A 16,222-nucleotide genomic window follows, 5' to 3' on the forward strand; every position below is an offset into this window, starting at 1 on the left:
TGTGGTTCGTATGGGCTTAGTCCCGGGGGTGGCCTGACCCGGGTAAGAGGCTGCACTGTGCAAAGTGTCCACAGATACCCACTGTCTGGGCCCTCTGAGACCTCAGAAAGATGTAGTTCCCACTGCATTTAACCACGGGGGAGCTGGGGCGCAGAGGGGTAAGGTGGCTGCCTGCTGTCACCACTGATTCCTGCACCCCTACCTCCTCACGCTCCCAGCCCCTAGGGAAACAGAGCATGCTCTGAGCTGACACTCGCGTAGCCGGGGCCAGCCCCCAAAGCAGCAGCCCCCAGGTCAGCCCCACGACCCCTTGAGGACCCAGCCTGCTGCCGCCCACCCAGCAACCGGGGGAGGGAGGTCCCTTCCTGGAGTCTGATCCGGCTGGGCTCAGGGTCTGGACACAGCCACAGTGGAGGAGCCGGGGCAGATCTGCAGTCTTGGGGCTTGTCTGGGCACTGCTTGTGGTGGGTGGCACCCCCACGGGGTCCCCGTCAGAGGACACACAGCTGCGCTGGGCAGTCCTGCTGCCCCTCGCCACAGCCCATCTGGCCATGTTGGCAGCCACAGCCTCTGTACTGGTTGACTCCGTTGCCTCTTCCACCCTAGAAGGGGCCTTGGGAACCAGAATCAACGTGTACTCCAGGTCCAGGGTCCCAGCCAGCTTGTGTGTGGTGGTACATGCACACAGGGTCCAAGTAACCATGCAGGGCCCAGGACCGCTCACAGCCAGGGAAGCGCAGCAGTGCCCCCCACGCTACTGGCTGGGACAGCCTCTGCAGGTGCGGCCGAGGAACCTACTTGGAGAGGCACGCTGTGGTGAGGGATGCCCAGGCCAGCAACCATCCCCGGGAGGCAGGGATGTCCTGGGTGGGCGGGGGGGGGGGGGGGTGCAGAGTGGCAGGAGATTAGGATGGCAAAGCCCCTTGCAGAAACCTGGCTGTGGGAGTGGGGCTGCGGGGAGGGAAGGGCGGAGGGAGACAGGGTCCAGGGGGCCTCAGGCAGGAGCTGGTGGGATGCTTCTGGCACGCGGGGGGTGGCCATAGGTCTTCTTTACTCTAGGAATGTGCCAGCCTTGGGAAGGGTGTCCCTCCAGGGCCAGCCTGGGCCCAGAGGTGCTGGCATCAGACGAAAAGACATGGTAACGTCCACATCCCAACTACCAGCCTCCATCTCCCCATCTGTAAGAAGAGGGGTTGGCCTGAGCGGCTCTCCTTGCTCTAATTCTGCATTTCCAGGTCCGGAGGGCTCCCTGGACCTCCCCACATGCTGGTCCAGGCCCTCTGGAGGCAGTGAGGCAGCCAAGCCAAGCCCAGCCCCACTGCACTTCCAAGTCCCCAAGAGACCCCCAGCCAGTGCCTCTGTGGAGGAGCAGGCCTGCGTGCGGGTGGCTCAGCCGAGAGGACACCTCCATGGAGGAGCAGGCCTGGGTGCAGGTGGCTCAGCCAAGAAAAGGACAGTTTCCACAAATGGCACAGAAGGCTCCGGGTGGCAATAATAGAGGGTTGTTGGCTGAGAGAAGGACGGGGTAATCGAGGCAAAGCCCACGCCACAAGCACACTGGGAACAATGCCGCTGCGCCCCGGCCTCCCACGGGCCAGGTGTAAGCTGGCAGTCCTGGCCGTGTCCCGCTGGGAGGGGCCACACTGGGTCCCTGTCGTGCTCAGTCCTGCCTCCACCTGCCACCTCGCCCCATTCGCTTCCCTGCCAGAGTGTGGCGGGTGATTGATTAATGCTGAAGGTCACGCTGCCCAGAACACTTCTGCAAATAAACAGGCTCCTGTGTTTGCTCGCTTTCATAAACACAGGAACATCCTGCGCACAAACAAGGCTGGGAGACAAACCCCACACACCTCAAAGGGCCCTGGGGGCGTCCAGAGCGCTGTCCACCGAGGGAAGGAGGCCAAGGTGGCTCCCCCAGGAGGGGCCTGGAGCTCCTAACACACGGCCACACCATAGCTGCTCGTCCCGCCTGGGCCAGCAAGCAGCCTGGTTTGCTCACTGTTTCGCCGACAGCCGGTGGCCGAGGGCCAGGGCTCAGGTCTGCACTGGCTCACGGAAGGGAGGCCGCCAGAGCTGGCCAGGGGGACGGCCAGGGGGACGGCAAGGGGCTTGCAGAGGAAGGCTTGAGGCTCACAGGGGTGGTGAGCTGCTCAAAGTCACGCAGCGACAGCCAGGAAGGGCTCTGACTCCACATCCAGCCCCCTTTCCACGCGACCGTGGCCCCTGTGGGCAAGTCCTAGGTGACTCCACGTAGGAGAAACTGTGGTGAGGCGAGAGGTCCTGCGGCTCCAGTGTCCCACCCAGCAGCACCAGGGATTCAGAGCCGTCGTTCTAACTCCAAAAAAGAAAGGCCACCAGGGCGACAGGCCACCAGGGCGACAGGCCCCAGCATCTGGAAGTAATGTCTGTTTATTGATAGAAAACAGACCATGTCCAGAGAGGCCCAGGGCCAAAGCATCCTTCTGGAAGGCAGAAGTCCCACAGTGCCGGGGAGCGCAGGGGTCAGCTCGGCTCCATCTTGCCAGGGCTGGGGGGACCCTCATCCTCACCCGCTTCCGGAGCTGCAGTGGATGTGGGGGCCCTTGTAGCCTCCAGAACCAGTTCCAGGGCCCCCTCGCCCGCCACGCGGTGCACCTGCTCGCCTCTGGCCGCCAGGATCTCTTCGATATTTCTGGGAGGCAGGGAGGCAACATGGCTCTTCAGGGCCCCCCACCCGCCCTGCACTTCAGTCACCTTAGGGCGCCCCATGGCCAGGCCAGAGCTGCAAGCACCAGGCCCAGCACTCCTGTGGCATCAGGCCACACGGGCACTTCAGACGCTGGCCTGTGTGCCCTCACCAGCCCTGTGTCTCTGCCAGTATGTGCCGCCTCAGGAACCCAGTCCTGCTCCTGCCCCCTATGCACCAGAGGGAAGAGTCTGCAGCCCCGGGTCTGATGGGAGGACAGTTCCAGCTCCAAGGGCCAGATACCACCAAGCGCCCGGCATGCTGGTCTCAGACCTGCTGTCGCTGTTACTGTCCTGCCCAGGACCTCCTGGCCAGGCAAGGCCCGGACCAGGCTCCTGGCACCACCTCCACTGCTCTCCCAGCAGCCAGGGCCCAGGCCACACCTCCTGGTCCACATCCCAAGCCTTGTTGTGGGCCAGCCACCCCAAGACGGCAGAGGGCAAAAAAGTTCCACGCCAGAGAGGGACAAGGCTGGCAGTGAGGGCAGAGGGCAGGCAGAGGCAGGGAGGTAGGGCCACAGGACTAGCAAGATTTAGCAAATAAAAACGCACCCCTTACTTGGGGCATACTTAAACTCAAAAGCTATCTGGAGTTTATAGGAAATTCTCATTTAACTGTGTGTCTTGTATTGATAAGGTGGCTGGATTGCCCAAGTGAAATCTATAAACCTCAACACTAGGGCAAGGTTCCCCTGGGGAGACCAGGGTACTTCTGGGTGAACTCCTGGCCCAGCCCTGGGGTACAGGCCTCACCTCTTCCCATTCAGGTCCGAGAACCAGCCGAGGTTGTCCGCGATGATATGGTGGTTCTGGCAGCCGGGGCAGGTCACAATGACCACGCCTTGGTGATAGGCCAGCTTGGAGATGCGCTTGGAGGACCTAGTCCCGCAGACCTGGCTGGGACAGGGTAGCTGGTGAGGCTGTGAGGGCCGCCACGCCCCTCCCGGGAAGACCCGCCCCTCTAGGGGTAGCTCCACCCACCTCACCCTCTCCAGGGAAGGCCCCGCCCCCGAGGAATAGCTCCACCCACCCTGAATCTCGCCCTCTCCCAGGAAGGCCCCGCCCCAGGGACGGTTCCACCCCTCCTCATGGTCTGCTTCCGCTCCCTCCCAGAAGCCCCAAGGGGTGGCTCCACTCCTTCCTGTGACTTGACCACGCCCCCTCCCGGATCCCCGGCGGGCAGCTTGTCCCCGCAAGCCGTGTAGCGTCAGATGCGGGTCTGTCCCCGGTTCCGTCCCGCCGCGCGCCTACCTTGCAGGTGTAGACGAGCTGGTAGTACGCCGCCTCCACGCGCCCCAGAGCCGCCGCGGGCCCCGGCCCCTGCTCGGAGCTTGAGCGCCGCCAGCCCCAGGCCCAGGCCCGCCGCCTCCCTGCGACCTCTGGACGGGCCCCGCGGCCCCACAGCCGCCTCAGGCAGGGCCCCCGGGGCTGCACGCGGCTCAGCAACCTCGGCGCGCCGCCCAGCGCAGCCCGCAGCATCCCGCTCGCCGGCTCCGTCCGCCCTGCTCTGGCCCCGCCCCGCCGCCATCTTGGAAGTGGGCACCGGGCGGAAGCGGCGTTCTTGGGCTTCCGTCGTCCGGGCCGGGGGCGCGCTGCGCTCTGCCGCCCCCTGGCGGCCTGATGGGGCCCTGCGTCCACGTGCAGCTTGCACTCCCAGGACACCGCGGGCCGCAGCGAGGAGGGACGGCCGCGGGGCTGCGCGCGAGTGTCCGAGCGGGAATGCGGGTCACCCGTGCTGTTTATTTATTTACGCAGCTATGTTTTTTGACACTTCTACAATGCATGCATGTACTGTGTGTTACATAGTGAAACAGAACAGACCCTGAAGTTACACAGATGGCGTGTGCATGGGGGTGGCGAGCACCCGCATGGCCTCCGCAAGCTGAGTGCCGCTTAAAAGCCCCAACGCCCGGCGGTCCGGCTGGGCCTTTCAGGGCACCAGATTCCTCGTTCCAGGCTAAGTGAGCGACGGCTCGGGGAAGTCTGCGCCCCAGGGCGTCGGCACCCCCGGGTGGCAGGAGGCCGGGCCGGTGGGTGTGCCCTGGTCGGGGCCTGCGCTGCTGTGGCTAGGAGCCCTCAGTGTCGGTGTTGTCGCTGCCCGTGGTGTTCTCCCGGTCTTCCTCCCCCTGCCGCCATCCTTTCTGCATCTTCCTGAGAGCTCGCTTCCTGCGAAGACACAGGTGTCTCAGGCGCAGACCGGGCTCCGTTTTGGAGAAGGCTGGGGGCCATCCGCCTACCTGCGGTAGTTCTCAAAACTCTCTTTGAGGCGCCGCCGCTCCTTCTCGGGCGGCTCCCCGCTGCTCAGGCCTGCGTCCTGGAGAAGGGGGAAGGCTCAGGCTCCGGCCGGCTCCCCTGAGGGAACCCGCCCTTCTCACGCGCCCCCCACTGGCCCCTGTAACTGCAGACTGGTGAGGAGGCGAGGAGCCCAGACAGCCTCAGCTCAGCGCCAGGCTCGCCCTGTGGGACCTGCCTGTACCCCTGGAGGTGAGCCGGTGTGGGTAGCCTGCATATCAGATGCCAAGACACACCCAGGAGGCCAAGCCACCGCTCCGGCCTGGGCTCCAGGCCATTGTTTCTACAACAAAGCCCGAGGTAGTCCTTGCTCAGGACTCCTGTGTTCACCTCCTCATCCACTGTAAAGGCCCTCTCAGGAAACCAGGACCAGGCACGTCCACTTCCAAAAAGCCCCCCCCAAGCTGCTGCAGTGCCCAAGAAAGGAGGGGGATCCACTTCGCAGCCCAGACACCGCACCCCGAGCACTGAGGGCAGAGACCTTGTGGTCACCCCTCGGCTGTCGTCGGGGCCGCCGCAGGGGGTGCCCAGGGCGAGGAGCCACCCTCCCTGTGATCGGTCACCCTGAGGCCCACGGCTGGGAGGACCCCACCCCAGGAAAGCCTTACGTGGGGGGTCCGCAAAACCTGCTCCTGGTGCAGAGCTGTCAAGGGCTGTTTCGGGCTCCCCCCGCCGGCAAGGCAGCCTGGAAAGGAGAGTCGTACCTGTGGGACCTGCCCACCTGCGGGGCCACGTACAGCACGGCTGCCCCACCCCTCCCCGGCATTGCGGACACCGTGTGGGGCTGTCTTCCAAGGCCTGGTGGGATCCCCACATGGGTCCAGTGTAGACTCTGCCTTCTGTAGATGAGACTGAGGCCTTATGGCCTCGCTTGCCTGTTCATTGCTCCAGGAGGCCGCCAGATGCCAGCCCAGGCCCAATGCTCCTGCCAGGGACCATCCCTCCCCCGAGCTGGCTGCCCGCCAGGCAGGAAGGCCTCCCAGACCTCAGGGGAGCTTAAACCCTGGGCCTGAGCAGCACCGTCCCCCATCACTCCAAAGCATCTGTGGGCATCGCGGCCCTGGGGAGAGAGTTGGGGACAGCTACAGTGGTTGTCTGGGTCCTCCTGATGTGGGGGCAGGGGTACTGCAGCAATTGGGAGAGAACCTTCAGGCGGCTGAACCCCCTCAGAAACCGCCAGGACCTGGGCAGACCAGGGATCAGGACCCTTGGGAAGAAACCATGCACGTCCAGTCTCAGCCCCACTGCGGGGAGGGCCAGGCCAGGACTGTCCTGGCCATTGGCAGCCCCTTCTTAGAGCCAGCCCCTCCCCTGCTCACCCTCCAACCTTCACACCTGCCCCTGCTCCTGCCACAGCCACCCAGGGGATGGGGGCAGTGCCTGAGCTGGACTCCTGGGTCCTGCTTGCCTCTGTGCCTACATGGGGGCTTGGCATCCCCATGTTCAAGTGTTCTGGGCTGCAGCCAAAGGCGCTGGTCTTCACTTCCCCATCTGCGGCTCCTCCTTCCCCTTCCGCCTCTGCTTGGAGGCCACGCCTGGTACTCAGGAAGCTTGTCCAACTCTGATGCAGCCTCCCAGGACCCCTCTGCTGGGCCCTCCCCAACCCCTACCTGACACCACCTTCAGAGCAAACACCTACCCCATCACCATTGCCCGCTCCTGGGCACTCGGGGGCTGCTCCCAGCCAGCCACCCAGTCCTTCCCCAGACAGGCAGAGGGGGCCTGCCCTGCCCGCTAGAAGCCCCTGCCACTGCCTTACCCCCACTGCACCGGGACACAGCAGGCCCTTGGCCACCCCTGCATTTGGCCCTGTCCCTCAAGCCACGTGGGGCCCCGTCTCGCCCCACTTTCTAGCTTCGTGCACCTGGGTGTTTGCTCGTTACCACCTCCCTCTGCCCAGGAGGAAGCTTGGAGCAGCTGGGACAGTGGGCCTGCTCACCTGTGCACCCCGTGGGGGCTGCCCAGAGGGGCCCCACACTCTCGGGACGGTGGGCCTGCTCACCTCTGCACCCCGTGGGGACTGCCCAGAGGGGCCCCACGCTCTCGGGACGGTGGGCCTGCTCACCTCTGCACCCCGTGGGGACTGCCCAGAGGGGCCCCACGCTCTCGGGACGGTGGGCCTGCTCACCTCTGCACCCCGTGGGGACTGCCCAGAGGGGCCCCACGCTCTCGGGACGGTGGGCCTGCTCACCTCTGCACCCCATGGGGGCTGCCCAGACCCCCACACTCTCCACCCCAGGGGACACTTGTCCCACTAGCTGGGGCCCCGGGTTCCAGCTGGGCTCTGTAGTTTGTTCTCTGGGTGACCTTGACCATTATACTTATCCCCAGCCCCAGTTTCCCTGTCTGTGGAGTCGGGGTTGTGGGGGTTGACACAGGCATTGCGGCACAGGCTGCCTGTGCTGAAGATGGGCCTCTCTTGGGGCCGCCGGGAGGCCTCTGGGTGCACTGCTGTCCCCACCTCACCTTTGTCTGAGAGCTGGGTGTCCTCCAGGTCCTGGGGGAGTGAGAGCTTCCAAAGAGAGGCAAGATGTCCCATTAGGCCACTCCGCCAAGGACTGGACCCGGCCACACTGCCCCCCCCAACCCTTGGCCCTCAGCTGGGTGCAGCCATTGCCGTCACCCCCTGCACAGAGCTTCTCAGAGACTCAGGTGCCCAGCAGACAGACGCAGGGAGCCCAGCCAGGAGGGTCCCGCCATGAGGATGCCAGGAGTTAGGCACTGTCCGTGCCTTACCTTACCCCTTGAGCCATCAAAGGCCTTGGCATTTGGCCACCTGCTCTTCCTCCACCCAGCCCAGCCCACCGAGCAGGGCCACGTGACGGGCAGTGTGGGGCTGTGCCTGGTGGCGGCTCAGCCAGGACCCCAGGTGAAGGAAGGCCAGCCTCGTGCTGGCTGGGGTCTCACTCACCTCCTGGGAGCTCCTGGGTGAGCCATCCTCCAGGTCGGAGCTCTGTGGTCATAGAAAATGGGGTGGGTGGGCTGTGGGGGCAGAGGGCTCCCCAGGCACAGGGTGGGCAGGGCACAGAGCGGGATCTTCCAGGGAGCCCTGGGCATGCCCTCAGCCACGCCAGGCCCCCTCCATGCCCTGAACAACCTGCTAGGCCGCCTGATGGCCAGGCCCAGGACCCACCCCAGCCCTGCAGCCCCACTTCCTGCTGGGACCCTGAGCTGCTCGTGTGCCCTCACCCCACTGCGAGGAGGGGTTTAGTTAGGTTGGGGCTTGTCACAGAGGAGGGTTGGGTTAGGAAGGCCAGGGGCTGAGGCTCCATGCTGCCCTGGCCCTGCACCCCACCCGCTGGCTCCCCCTCCTGCCCCAGGCCCCAGGCCCACCAGGACGAGCGTCTCCAGCTGCTGCCGCCTGAGCCTGCCCTCCACGGCCAGTAGCTGCGCCTCACACTGGAACACCTGCAGCTGCAGCTCATCCGCCTTCTCGCCCAGCTCCCGCACCTGCTTGCGCAGCATGTCCTTCTCCTGCAGGCCCCGGGCGTGCTGCGCGTGCAGCTCCTCCCGTGTGGCGATGGCCTGACGGACAGCGCAAGGCCAACCCTCAGTGAGGCCCCCAAGCTCGCCCTGGGCCCTCGGCTCGGCCGCCCAACTCCGAGCAGAGGCCCCGGAGGACGTCAAGCAGCTGGGCGCGGAGGACGTCAAGCAGCTGGGCGCGGAGGCTGGTCACAGCCCCTCCCTTTGTGTGCTCTGCGGACGTGAAGTCAGCATTTGGGGGATTGTAAATGTGACAGTTGTCCCCGCTGCCCTTCTGTCTCCTCCCAAGCCTGTACCCCTGGTGGACACAGCGTGTGCTATGTACCCTCACACATGCACATTTGATAAATTTTGGATGCGACTTGATATGGAGACCCTGACTGTCCATAGCCAAGACTCCTTCATGAGTGCAGCACTCTTTTCCACCCTTGTCCTCACTGCGGACACTGAGGTGCAGGAGCGAATGTGCAAACATGACAGCTTGACCACCCCGGCAGCCGAGGCTGGGAGGCCCTCACCTAACCCCTTCCGCCCGGACTGGAGCAACAGCTGGCAGCTTCCCTAATCTCTGGCCAACGCGCTCCCGCGCAGTCCCGTGGGAGCCCCCGCCCTGGGAGCCACACCAACCCCCATGGGGGCACAGCTGGATCTGCCCTTTTTCCCCTGCCTTGGGGTGGGCCAGACGCGAGTGAGGCTGAGGTGGGGCCACGACAGGAGCTTTGAGCCTGGGCTGCTCTCATGGGGGCCGGGGCTTCCTTTATGGCCCCAGGGGTCTCGTTTTAAGGCTCCTGATGTGGACAAACTGCCATCCAGCATTTCGCCGAAGCAGCAATGGTGTCCATTGGAAACAATGACACCCAGGATGGGACTCAGGACGGGGCATGGGAAGCAGACACAGCCCTGCCCCGCGACGCTCCATCCGGCTCACAGCATGCAGCGCTCGAGGCCTTGCAGGCCTCACTCCCGTGGCCCAGGCTGGAGTGCAATGGCGCAATGGTGACTTGCTGCAGCCTTAGCCTCCTAAATAGCTGGGACCACAGGCGTGCGCCACCACGACCAGTTAATTTTTTTTTTTTTTTTTTTTGAGATGGAGTCTCACTCTGTCACCCAGGCTGGAGTACAGTAGCGTGATCTCAGCTCACTGCAACCTCTGCCTCCTGGGTTCAAGCGATTCTCCTGCCTCAGCCTCCTGAGTAGCTGGGATTACAGGCACCTGCCACCACGCCCGGCTAATTTTTGTATTTTTAGTAGAGACGGGGTTTCCCCATACTGGCCAGGCTGGTCTCGAACTCCTGACCTCAAGTGATCCGCCTGCCTCGCCATCCTAGAGTGCTGGGATTATAGGTGTGAGCCACCGCACCAGGCCAATTTTTGTATTTTTTGTAGAGCCGGGATCTCATCATGTTGCCCAGGCTGCTCTGGAACTCCTGGGCTCAAGTGATTCGCCTGCCTCAGCCTCCCAAAGTGCTGGGATTACAGGCGAGAGCCACCACGTCCAGCCAAGCTTTTTTTAAGATTAAAAAAAGCTACTGGTAAAACAAGACGGAATGTGTCCATTTTTGTAAAACAAAACCAAAAATATATATACATAGATAGGTGATAGATGATAGATAGAGGGATAGATGACAGATAAGTCTGTAAGGTGGAGTGGGAAGGTTGAACACGGTTTTCCCTGAGAGTAGGCTGGGGTGGGGAAGTATTGACTTCATCATCGTTTACTTTTTTTTAGTGTTAAGTATTACTTCTGTCATTTAAAAAACAGGCCAGGTGTGGCAGCTCAGCCTGCAATCCCAGCACTTTGGGAGACTGAGGCCGGAGGATTGCTTGAGGCCAGTAGTTTGAGGCCACCCTGGGTAACATAGCAAGACCCCATCTCAAAAACACATAACAAAGATTAAAAACCGTCTGACAACTGCCCTCAAGGGCTGTGGCCCTGGTGCACCCACCCGCGAGTGGGGCGCTTTGTCCCACCCCTGTGAGTGCGCACCTGGTCCCGCTCAATGGCGACCTCCTCCATCTGCAGCAGGATGGCCTCGATGCGGTCCTTGTACATCTTGGAGTCCTTACGCAGGGCCAGGCACTGCAGCTCGAACATCTCCTTCTCCTCCATGCACTGCAGGGGGCGGCCAGCTCAGCCCCCACAGGCCTGAGGCCCCCCATTCTGGCCCTTGGGGTGTACTCCGGGCAGGGGCTCAGGAGCATGTGGTCAGGCCAGTTGGGATGTTGGGGGAGGCCATAGGAGCCCCCAGGCCCCTACCAGCCCTGCACTTCCAGACCACAGCAGGACAGGGCCCTCCCGCAGGCCTCAGACACTGCTGTGCCTCAGGCACCGTAAGCCCAGAGGTTGGCCTTTGCCATGGGGGGCAGGCGCGCAAGGAGAGGGCACCGTACACTGTGCCTCCAGGAGTGGATGAGTGAAGACGCTGCACTGGGGTCTCCACACCCCACCTTCCAGGCACGGAGTGGGTGGAGCTCAGCCTGCCCAGCCTGGCTTGGCCCCCAGGGGCCGTGTCTCCCCGCCTGCTCTCCTACCCGGAGGCGTCGGGCCTCGCCCTGGCGGAGGTCCTTGCGCAGGGAAAAGATGGTGTTGGCCTGCTCCTGGTGGTCCCGCAGCGCCTGCCGCCAGTCCTCCTCCAGTACCTGGATGTAGGGGCTGCTCCTGTCCAGCTTCCTCTCCTGAAGGGAGCAAAAGGCAATGGCCTGTCTGGGAAGGCCCCCACTGCCCTGCCTGGGCTGCACCTGCCCTGCCTGCGGCCCCACCTGGACGGAGGCCTCCAGCTCCTGCACCCGGGCCTGGAGCAGAGCCTTCTCCCGCTGCAGCTCCCACAGCAGCTCCTGGCTGGGCTGCTGCTCCATGGCGTGCCTGAGCTTCAGCGTGTGCTTGCGCTCCACCTTGCAGTCGTCCTCTGCCTTCATGAGGCTGTGCTTGAGTCGGTCAATCTGCAGAAGGTATGGTGGGCCTGGCTGTCCCCTCCAGGCGGTGACCGCAGACCCATGGGGCCACCCCCGACCGCCCCGGCCTGCAGACCCCGCCAGGCCAGGCGAGGGGGGCCTGGTTCCCCGGGGGCAGCGGGCACACCTCCAGCTGCAGGTCGCGGTTCCGCATGAGCGCGGCGCCTTTCTCCTCACTCTGGTGCGCCAGGCGCATGGCCAGGTCGTAGTTCTCCTCCTTGCAGCGCTTGAGCTCGCGGCTGCCAGCCTCGCACTCCTCCTTGAGCCTCTGCACGCGCTCCTGGTGCTTGCGCAGCAGGCTGTCCTTCACCCGCAGCTCCTTGATGAAGTCATCCTTGGAGCTCAGCAGCGCCGTCAGGTCGTGCACCTTCTTCTGCAGCTTCATGACCTCAGTCATCAGCAGCTGAGTCAGGCCTGACTCCCCGGACGCGTCTGTGGGCCAGGCCAGTGTCTGACGGTGCCGTGTTCCCCGGTGGCCCAGCTCCATCATGTCCTGCGCTGTGGCAGGAGCTCAGGGCTCCTAGGGATGGGGGCCAGGCAGAGGACCCAGCACCACTGCCTGCCCCCCGCCACTGCCTCCCCGTCAGCCCCGCCTCCCCCGTCACTCACCGATGATCATGGAGAAGACGCGGGCTGGCTCCTTGCCCGTGACTTTCTTGTACAGCTGCGGGTAGTAGAGCTCCAGGCTCTCGAGGAAGGCCACGTAGCCCTTGTGGCCGGTCCGCTGCAGGATGTCCAGGAGCACCCCTGCGGGCCAGAGAGGCGGGGCACAGGCGAGGCAGAGGGCTGGGGTGGGTGGGCCCAGGGGCAGGGACAGGTGGAGGCTGGGATGCAGATGAGGTGTGCTGTGGTCTGGGTCTTGGATGAGGTACCCTGCGGGTCTTGGTACTAGGCTGGGGACCAAGTGCTGCCCACCCGCCCCTTGGCCGTCTCAGGAGCCCCCGCTGCCCCTCTTGGCAGCACCGAACTGGCAGGAGAGGCTGGGGGACCGGGCGGCCACATGTCAGGGTTGAGGTTGGGCCTCAGTCGGAGGCCAGGGGCAAAGCCAGGCGGGGCTCTCCTGGGGTTGAGGGGCAGGGTGGCAGAGCGTGCAGCCACCTCCGAGCTGACTCCGTGGTTGGGTTTGGGGCCTGGGGCCCACGGGGCAACACTGACCCACTTTCCGTTTGCGGATGACCAGGTTGGGGTCACTGAGCACCTGCTCCTCATCATCAGGGTTCAGGACCTTGCACTGCCGCAGGTAGGGCGTGATGCGCGAGGGGTCGATGACCGAGGTAAGCGTCACCCGGAAGCCCTCCAGGATGCTCCAGCACTCGTCATCGTTCTCGTAGTCCGACATGGCCTCAGCAGGCAGGCTGGGGAGTGTGGGGCAGTGCTGAGAGTGATGCCGGCTCCTGCCCCCACCCGGGCCCGGCTCCCGCTCCTTCTCAGACGCTGGGCCAGGGCTCTTGTCAGGGCGTCGAGGGGGATCAGCCCAGGGGCATCCAGGAGAGGTGCCCAGCTCCATGTCCCATCCCCACGCTGGATCCCTCAGGGAGGCAGCAGAGACACAGTGACCCACTCCCTACCAGACCAGCCGAGGGCCCCTCCACAGCCTTTCCCAGCCCTTCCTCCTGCCTGTTGGCACCCATGTCACCCAGATATGCAGCGGGAGAGGCACAGATGGGGTCTGAGAGAGGAACTCCCCCCACAGCATGACCCCCTCTGGCCTCTGCCTCCTGGACACTCCCACCACACCCTGGAGCCTGCAAGGGCAGCCACCTCCATGGCTGGAATGGGCGGAGGAGCTGAGGGCAACTGCCTGGCACTATGGCCAGCCCAAGCTGGGTGAGAGCAGGTTGGCCAGTGACCCTCCCACCAGCACAGCAGCTGGGGGAACCGGTTCTTGTGGGACTTCCTCATTCCCCTGACCGACGCCTGCTCACATCCCGGGCTGTGCTCTCCCTCCTCCACAGCCGGCTGCTGATGATGCAAGAGTGGCCACCCAGCCCTGCCGCAGCTGCGGGGTCGCAGCACTGGCCGGGAAGAGCTGCCCACAGGAGCGTGTCTCTGTCACCCCCTGCCGGCCCCGCAACCCTGGGAGAGGCTGTCAGTGTTGCCCTTGGCTGGCCAGGAGTGCTGCTGCGGTGTTTTCTCCAGGTTCTTAGGTGCTGGGCACCAGTGAATCCCTGGACTCTTCTCCTGCCCCAGATGAGGCCCGGCCCCCATCCCACTGGCTGCAACAAGAGAACTACCCATGTTGGAACCAGCCACTGCTGTCCCTTTCTGCCAGCGCGGTGGAGGCCTCAGCCGCTGAAAGCCACTCCCTCTGGGACTGGAACTGCGGCAAGGCTGGGAGCAGCCACGTGGTCCTCAGACAGCCTCCAGCCCCACCGGGAAACGCTGGTTTCCAGCCCAAAGGAGCTGGGTCACTGCTCCTGGAGACATAGTTGCCCCAGGCTTGGTCTTTTGAGGCATTTCTCAACTTCCCGCTGCACTTTGTCACCCCATTCAGGACAGTTTTGACAGACAAGGGGCTGAATAAAAACACCGGCCACACGGTAGACAGTCCTGGGAACACTGGGCCCCTTCCCTGCCTCCCCAGCCTGAAATCCAGGGTCCCACCGGCCACTGTAATTCCACTGAAATGAACACATCTCCGCCCAGTGGCCATGAAAGGGATGAGACCGCATGGCGGAGGCTGCCTGGCTGCCTGTGGGAAGCTTCAGGCTGCTCTGGGGGATCAGTGCCAGGATCCTGAACGAACTAGGCCAGCGCCGACCTTCCTGGCCACCTTTCAGAAAAGCACCAGACCCACGCACCTGAGGGTCTTCCAGGAGCCACCTGCACGGCAGACGCGCCAGGAGCCTGGGCCGCGGAGCCTCTAGGAGATGCTGCCCAGGGCTGCAGGGAGGGAGGAGCGCGCCGGATGCCTGTGCACTTCCTGATGGGTTCTGCTTAACTCCACAGTCCCGCCAGTCCTCCCACAGGGGGACAGTCCCTGGTGACCTGCCTTCTGATTCGCCCAGCCCAGGAGGCCCCAAGAGGCAGACGGAAGTGGAAGTCCTCTGCCCTCCAGAGGAAAGCTGCTCCCGGCCCTCCCAGCCTGGCCGGGGGTCCTGGGGATGCCCCAGAGGCCCAGCCCTGGCACCTGGCAAGTAGAAGAGACAGCAGAGACCCCCAGGGGGCTGGACGAGGCCAGCCCGCACCCAGCCACTTTGACCTGGTCACAGGCTTCTGGAGGCTTCTTCAGTAGGGCATGCTCTGCTCTGTGCGAACACCCTCGCCCTCACCAGCATCTCGGGACAGCGGGGCAGGGCATGTGCAGGGGGTCACACAGCCACACAGCACGGCCAGCACACACCTTGGTCACGGAAGGGCTGCAGCCCACCTTATGGAGCTCAGGAGGCCACAGCAGCCTGCCAGGGGCCATGGCACTGGCCACCACCCAGCTGCACATGAGAGAGAAACATCCCTTCCAGTAGTGTCGCTCAATATCCTCGTTATCCCCATCACGAGGCATCCCTGCTCTCCACCAGGATGCCATGTGAGGACTGAGGCCACTCCCGGGGTCCCCCAAACCAGCTTCAGAAGAGCCGGTGACAGCAGGGCACAGCTCGGCCCCCATCCACGGACAACGGGCAGCAGAGTCTGCCCTGAACTGTGCACTTTGGCATGTGGACTGCCGGAGCCTCGTTCCTGCAGGCTTGGGAACCCCCAGACCCCGCCTCACCCAGTAAAGCTGGTTGAACCGAGTTGCCACCCTACAGCTTCAAGAAGGGGCCACCAGACTGGAAGGCCAGGAAGCTGGTGCGGAGCTTGCCTAACCGTTCTCAGCCTCCGGCCCTCAGGCCTCTGCGGGGACAGCGTCTGACATCACACATTAAGGAGCGGACAGTTAGAGGTCCTCTTGGACTCTTGGGAATGCCACATTCCAGGGGGCCATGCCCCTGCTGGGCCCCTCACCATCAGCGTGAGTGAGTGTGCAGGCAGGGGCCATCCTGGGCCCTGCCAGGGAGCGGGCCAGAGCTGGCGCCAGGCCCGCATGACCCACTGTTTCCCCAGCTTGTAAAAAGAGGACCCCAGTGACTTCCCTGTGGTGTGTGTCCTTAGAAGTTAACACACATACCATGTTCTCTAACCATATCGGAAGCTAAAAATAGGTAACAGATATCGGCAAAATCCCTAAATATTTGGAAATTAAATAATATACCACTAAATAACCCACAGGTCAGATTGGCCCCCAGGAGACTAGGCACCAGACTAGAGAACCAGGCGCAGCAACACAGGCTCAGGAGCGAAGCCGGCCATGGACCGCCCCCATCTGCCAGGTGCCCAGGGCTGAGGCCCCACAGTGGCTCCAGTGAAGGAGCGAAGCCCAGATAGCCAAGGGGGCGCTGCTGCCACAGAGACGAAGGAAGGCGAGCGAAGGGGACAGACGGAGAAGATGGGGGCTGGTCTTATGCCAAGAAAGGCCCATACAAAAGGAACAGTGGAAGTGGGGGAGGGGAGTGGGCTGCCGCCGTGTCTGGGTAGCCAGGTCATCTGTTCCAGGGAACCCCCTGGGTCAGCCGGGGCAGTGCGAGGGCTGGCAGCCATCTGGGGAGGGTGCCGGCTAGCCTGAAGGACAAAGCCACAGATACTTTCCAGGAGATGGGCGAAAGAAAGCCTGCTTCTCTGACGGGAGGGCAGCCGGGGTGCAGAAGGCCTCCAGGACCCCAGCGCTGGGCCCCCAGCATCAAGTTTGTCCCCGAACTACCTGCGCTAGGGTGGCTCAGCCACCATGCGGAGG

General features: G+C 63.9%; 2 protein-coding genes across 10 annotated transcripts; both read right to left on the minus strand.

Moving 5' to 3' along the window:
• Positions 1-2,393: 2,393 nt before the first annotated feature.
• DNLZ (DNL-type zinc finger) lies at positions 2,394-4,257 on the minus strand. Its single transcript, XM_054501458.2, has 3 exons — positions 3,976-4,257; positions 3,478-3,617; positions 2,394-2,671 (listed from the first exon to the last, which is right to left on the minus strand). The coding sequence occupies exons 1-3, from the start codon at positions 4,201-4,203 to the stop codon at positions 2,503-2,505; spliced, it is 537 nt and encodes a 178-aa protein (XP_054357433.1). The 5' UTR covers positions 4,204-4,257; the 3' UTR covers positions 2,394-2,502.
• Positions 4,258-4,444: 187 nt separating this feature from the next.
• On the minus strand, positions 4,445-14,401 carry CARD9 (caspase recruitment domain family member 9). Of its 9 annotated transcripts, none has more exons than XM_054502459.2 (13): positions 14,253-14,401; positions 12,607-12,806; positions 12,061-12,198; positions 11,579-11,883; positions 11,260-11,439; positions 11,032-11,175; positions 10,487-10,612; positions 8,350-8,541; positions 7,928-7,969; positions 7,483-7,528; positions 5,625-5,701; positions 4,962-5,038; positions 4,445-4,890 (listed from the first exon to the last, which is right to left on the minus strand). In XM_054502459.2, the coding sequence occupies exons 2-13, from the start codon at positions 12,788-12,790 to the stop codon at positions 4,791-4,793; spliced, it is 1,611 nt and encodes a 536-aa protein (XP_054358434.1). In that variant the 5' UTR covers positions 12,791-12,806; positions 14,253-14,401; the 3' UTR covers positions 4,445-4,790. The 9 variants fall into 9 exon arrangements, 6 of the variants coding, with proteins under 6 accessions (XP_054358434.1, XP_063506123.1, XP_063506124.1 ...); XM_063650053.1 differs by lacking the exon at positions 14,253-14,401 and adding an exon at positions 13,686-14,077; XM_063650054.1 differs by lacking the exon at positions 14,253-14,401 and adding an exon at positions 13,377-14,077.
• Positions 14,402-16,222: the final 1,821 nt, after the last annotated feature.

This window comes from Pongo pygmaeus, chromosome 13 (assembly GCF_028885625.2).
Source record: "Pongo pygmaeus isolate AG05252 chromosome 13, NHGRI_mPonPyg2-v2.0_pri, whole genome shotgun sequence".
In the NCBI taxonomy this organism is placed as follows: Eukaryota; Metazoa; Chordata; class Mammalia; order Primates; family Hominidae; genus Pongo; species Pongo pygmaeus.

What these genes read in the sequence shown, in the direction of transcription:
- CARD9 (XM_054502457.2), bottom strand. Translation starts at nt 12,958, where the DNA reads ATGGAGCTGGGCACCTCTCCTGGATGCCCCTGGGCTGATCCCCCTCGA. An exon ending in CACCCAGGAGCTCCCAGGAG is followed by an intron (nt 7,529 to 7,927) that starts GTGAGTGAGACC and finishes TCTCTTTGGAAG; the next exon opens with CTCTCACTCCCCCAGGACCT. An exon ending in CACCCAGCTCTCAGACAAAG is followed by an intron (nt 5,702 to 7,482) that starts GTGAGGTGGGGA and finishes TCTCCTTTCCAG; the next exon opens with GCTGCCTTGCCGGCGGGGGG.
- DNLZ (XM_054501458.2), bottom strand. Translation starts at nt 4,203, where the DNA reads ATGCTGCGGGCTGCGCTGGGCGGCGCGCCGAGGTTGCTGAGCCGCGTG. An exon ending in AGCTCGTCTACACCTGCAAG is followed by an intron (nt 3,618 to 3,975) that starts GTAGGCGCGCGG and finishes TGTCCCAGCCAG; the next exon opens with GTCTGCGGGACTAGGTCCTC. An exon ending in TCGGACCTGAATGGGAAGAG is followed by an intron (nt 2,672 to 3,477) that starts GTGAGGCCTGTA and finishes CCTGCCTCCCAG; the next exon opens with AAATATCGAAGAGATCCTGG.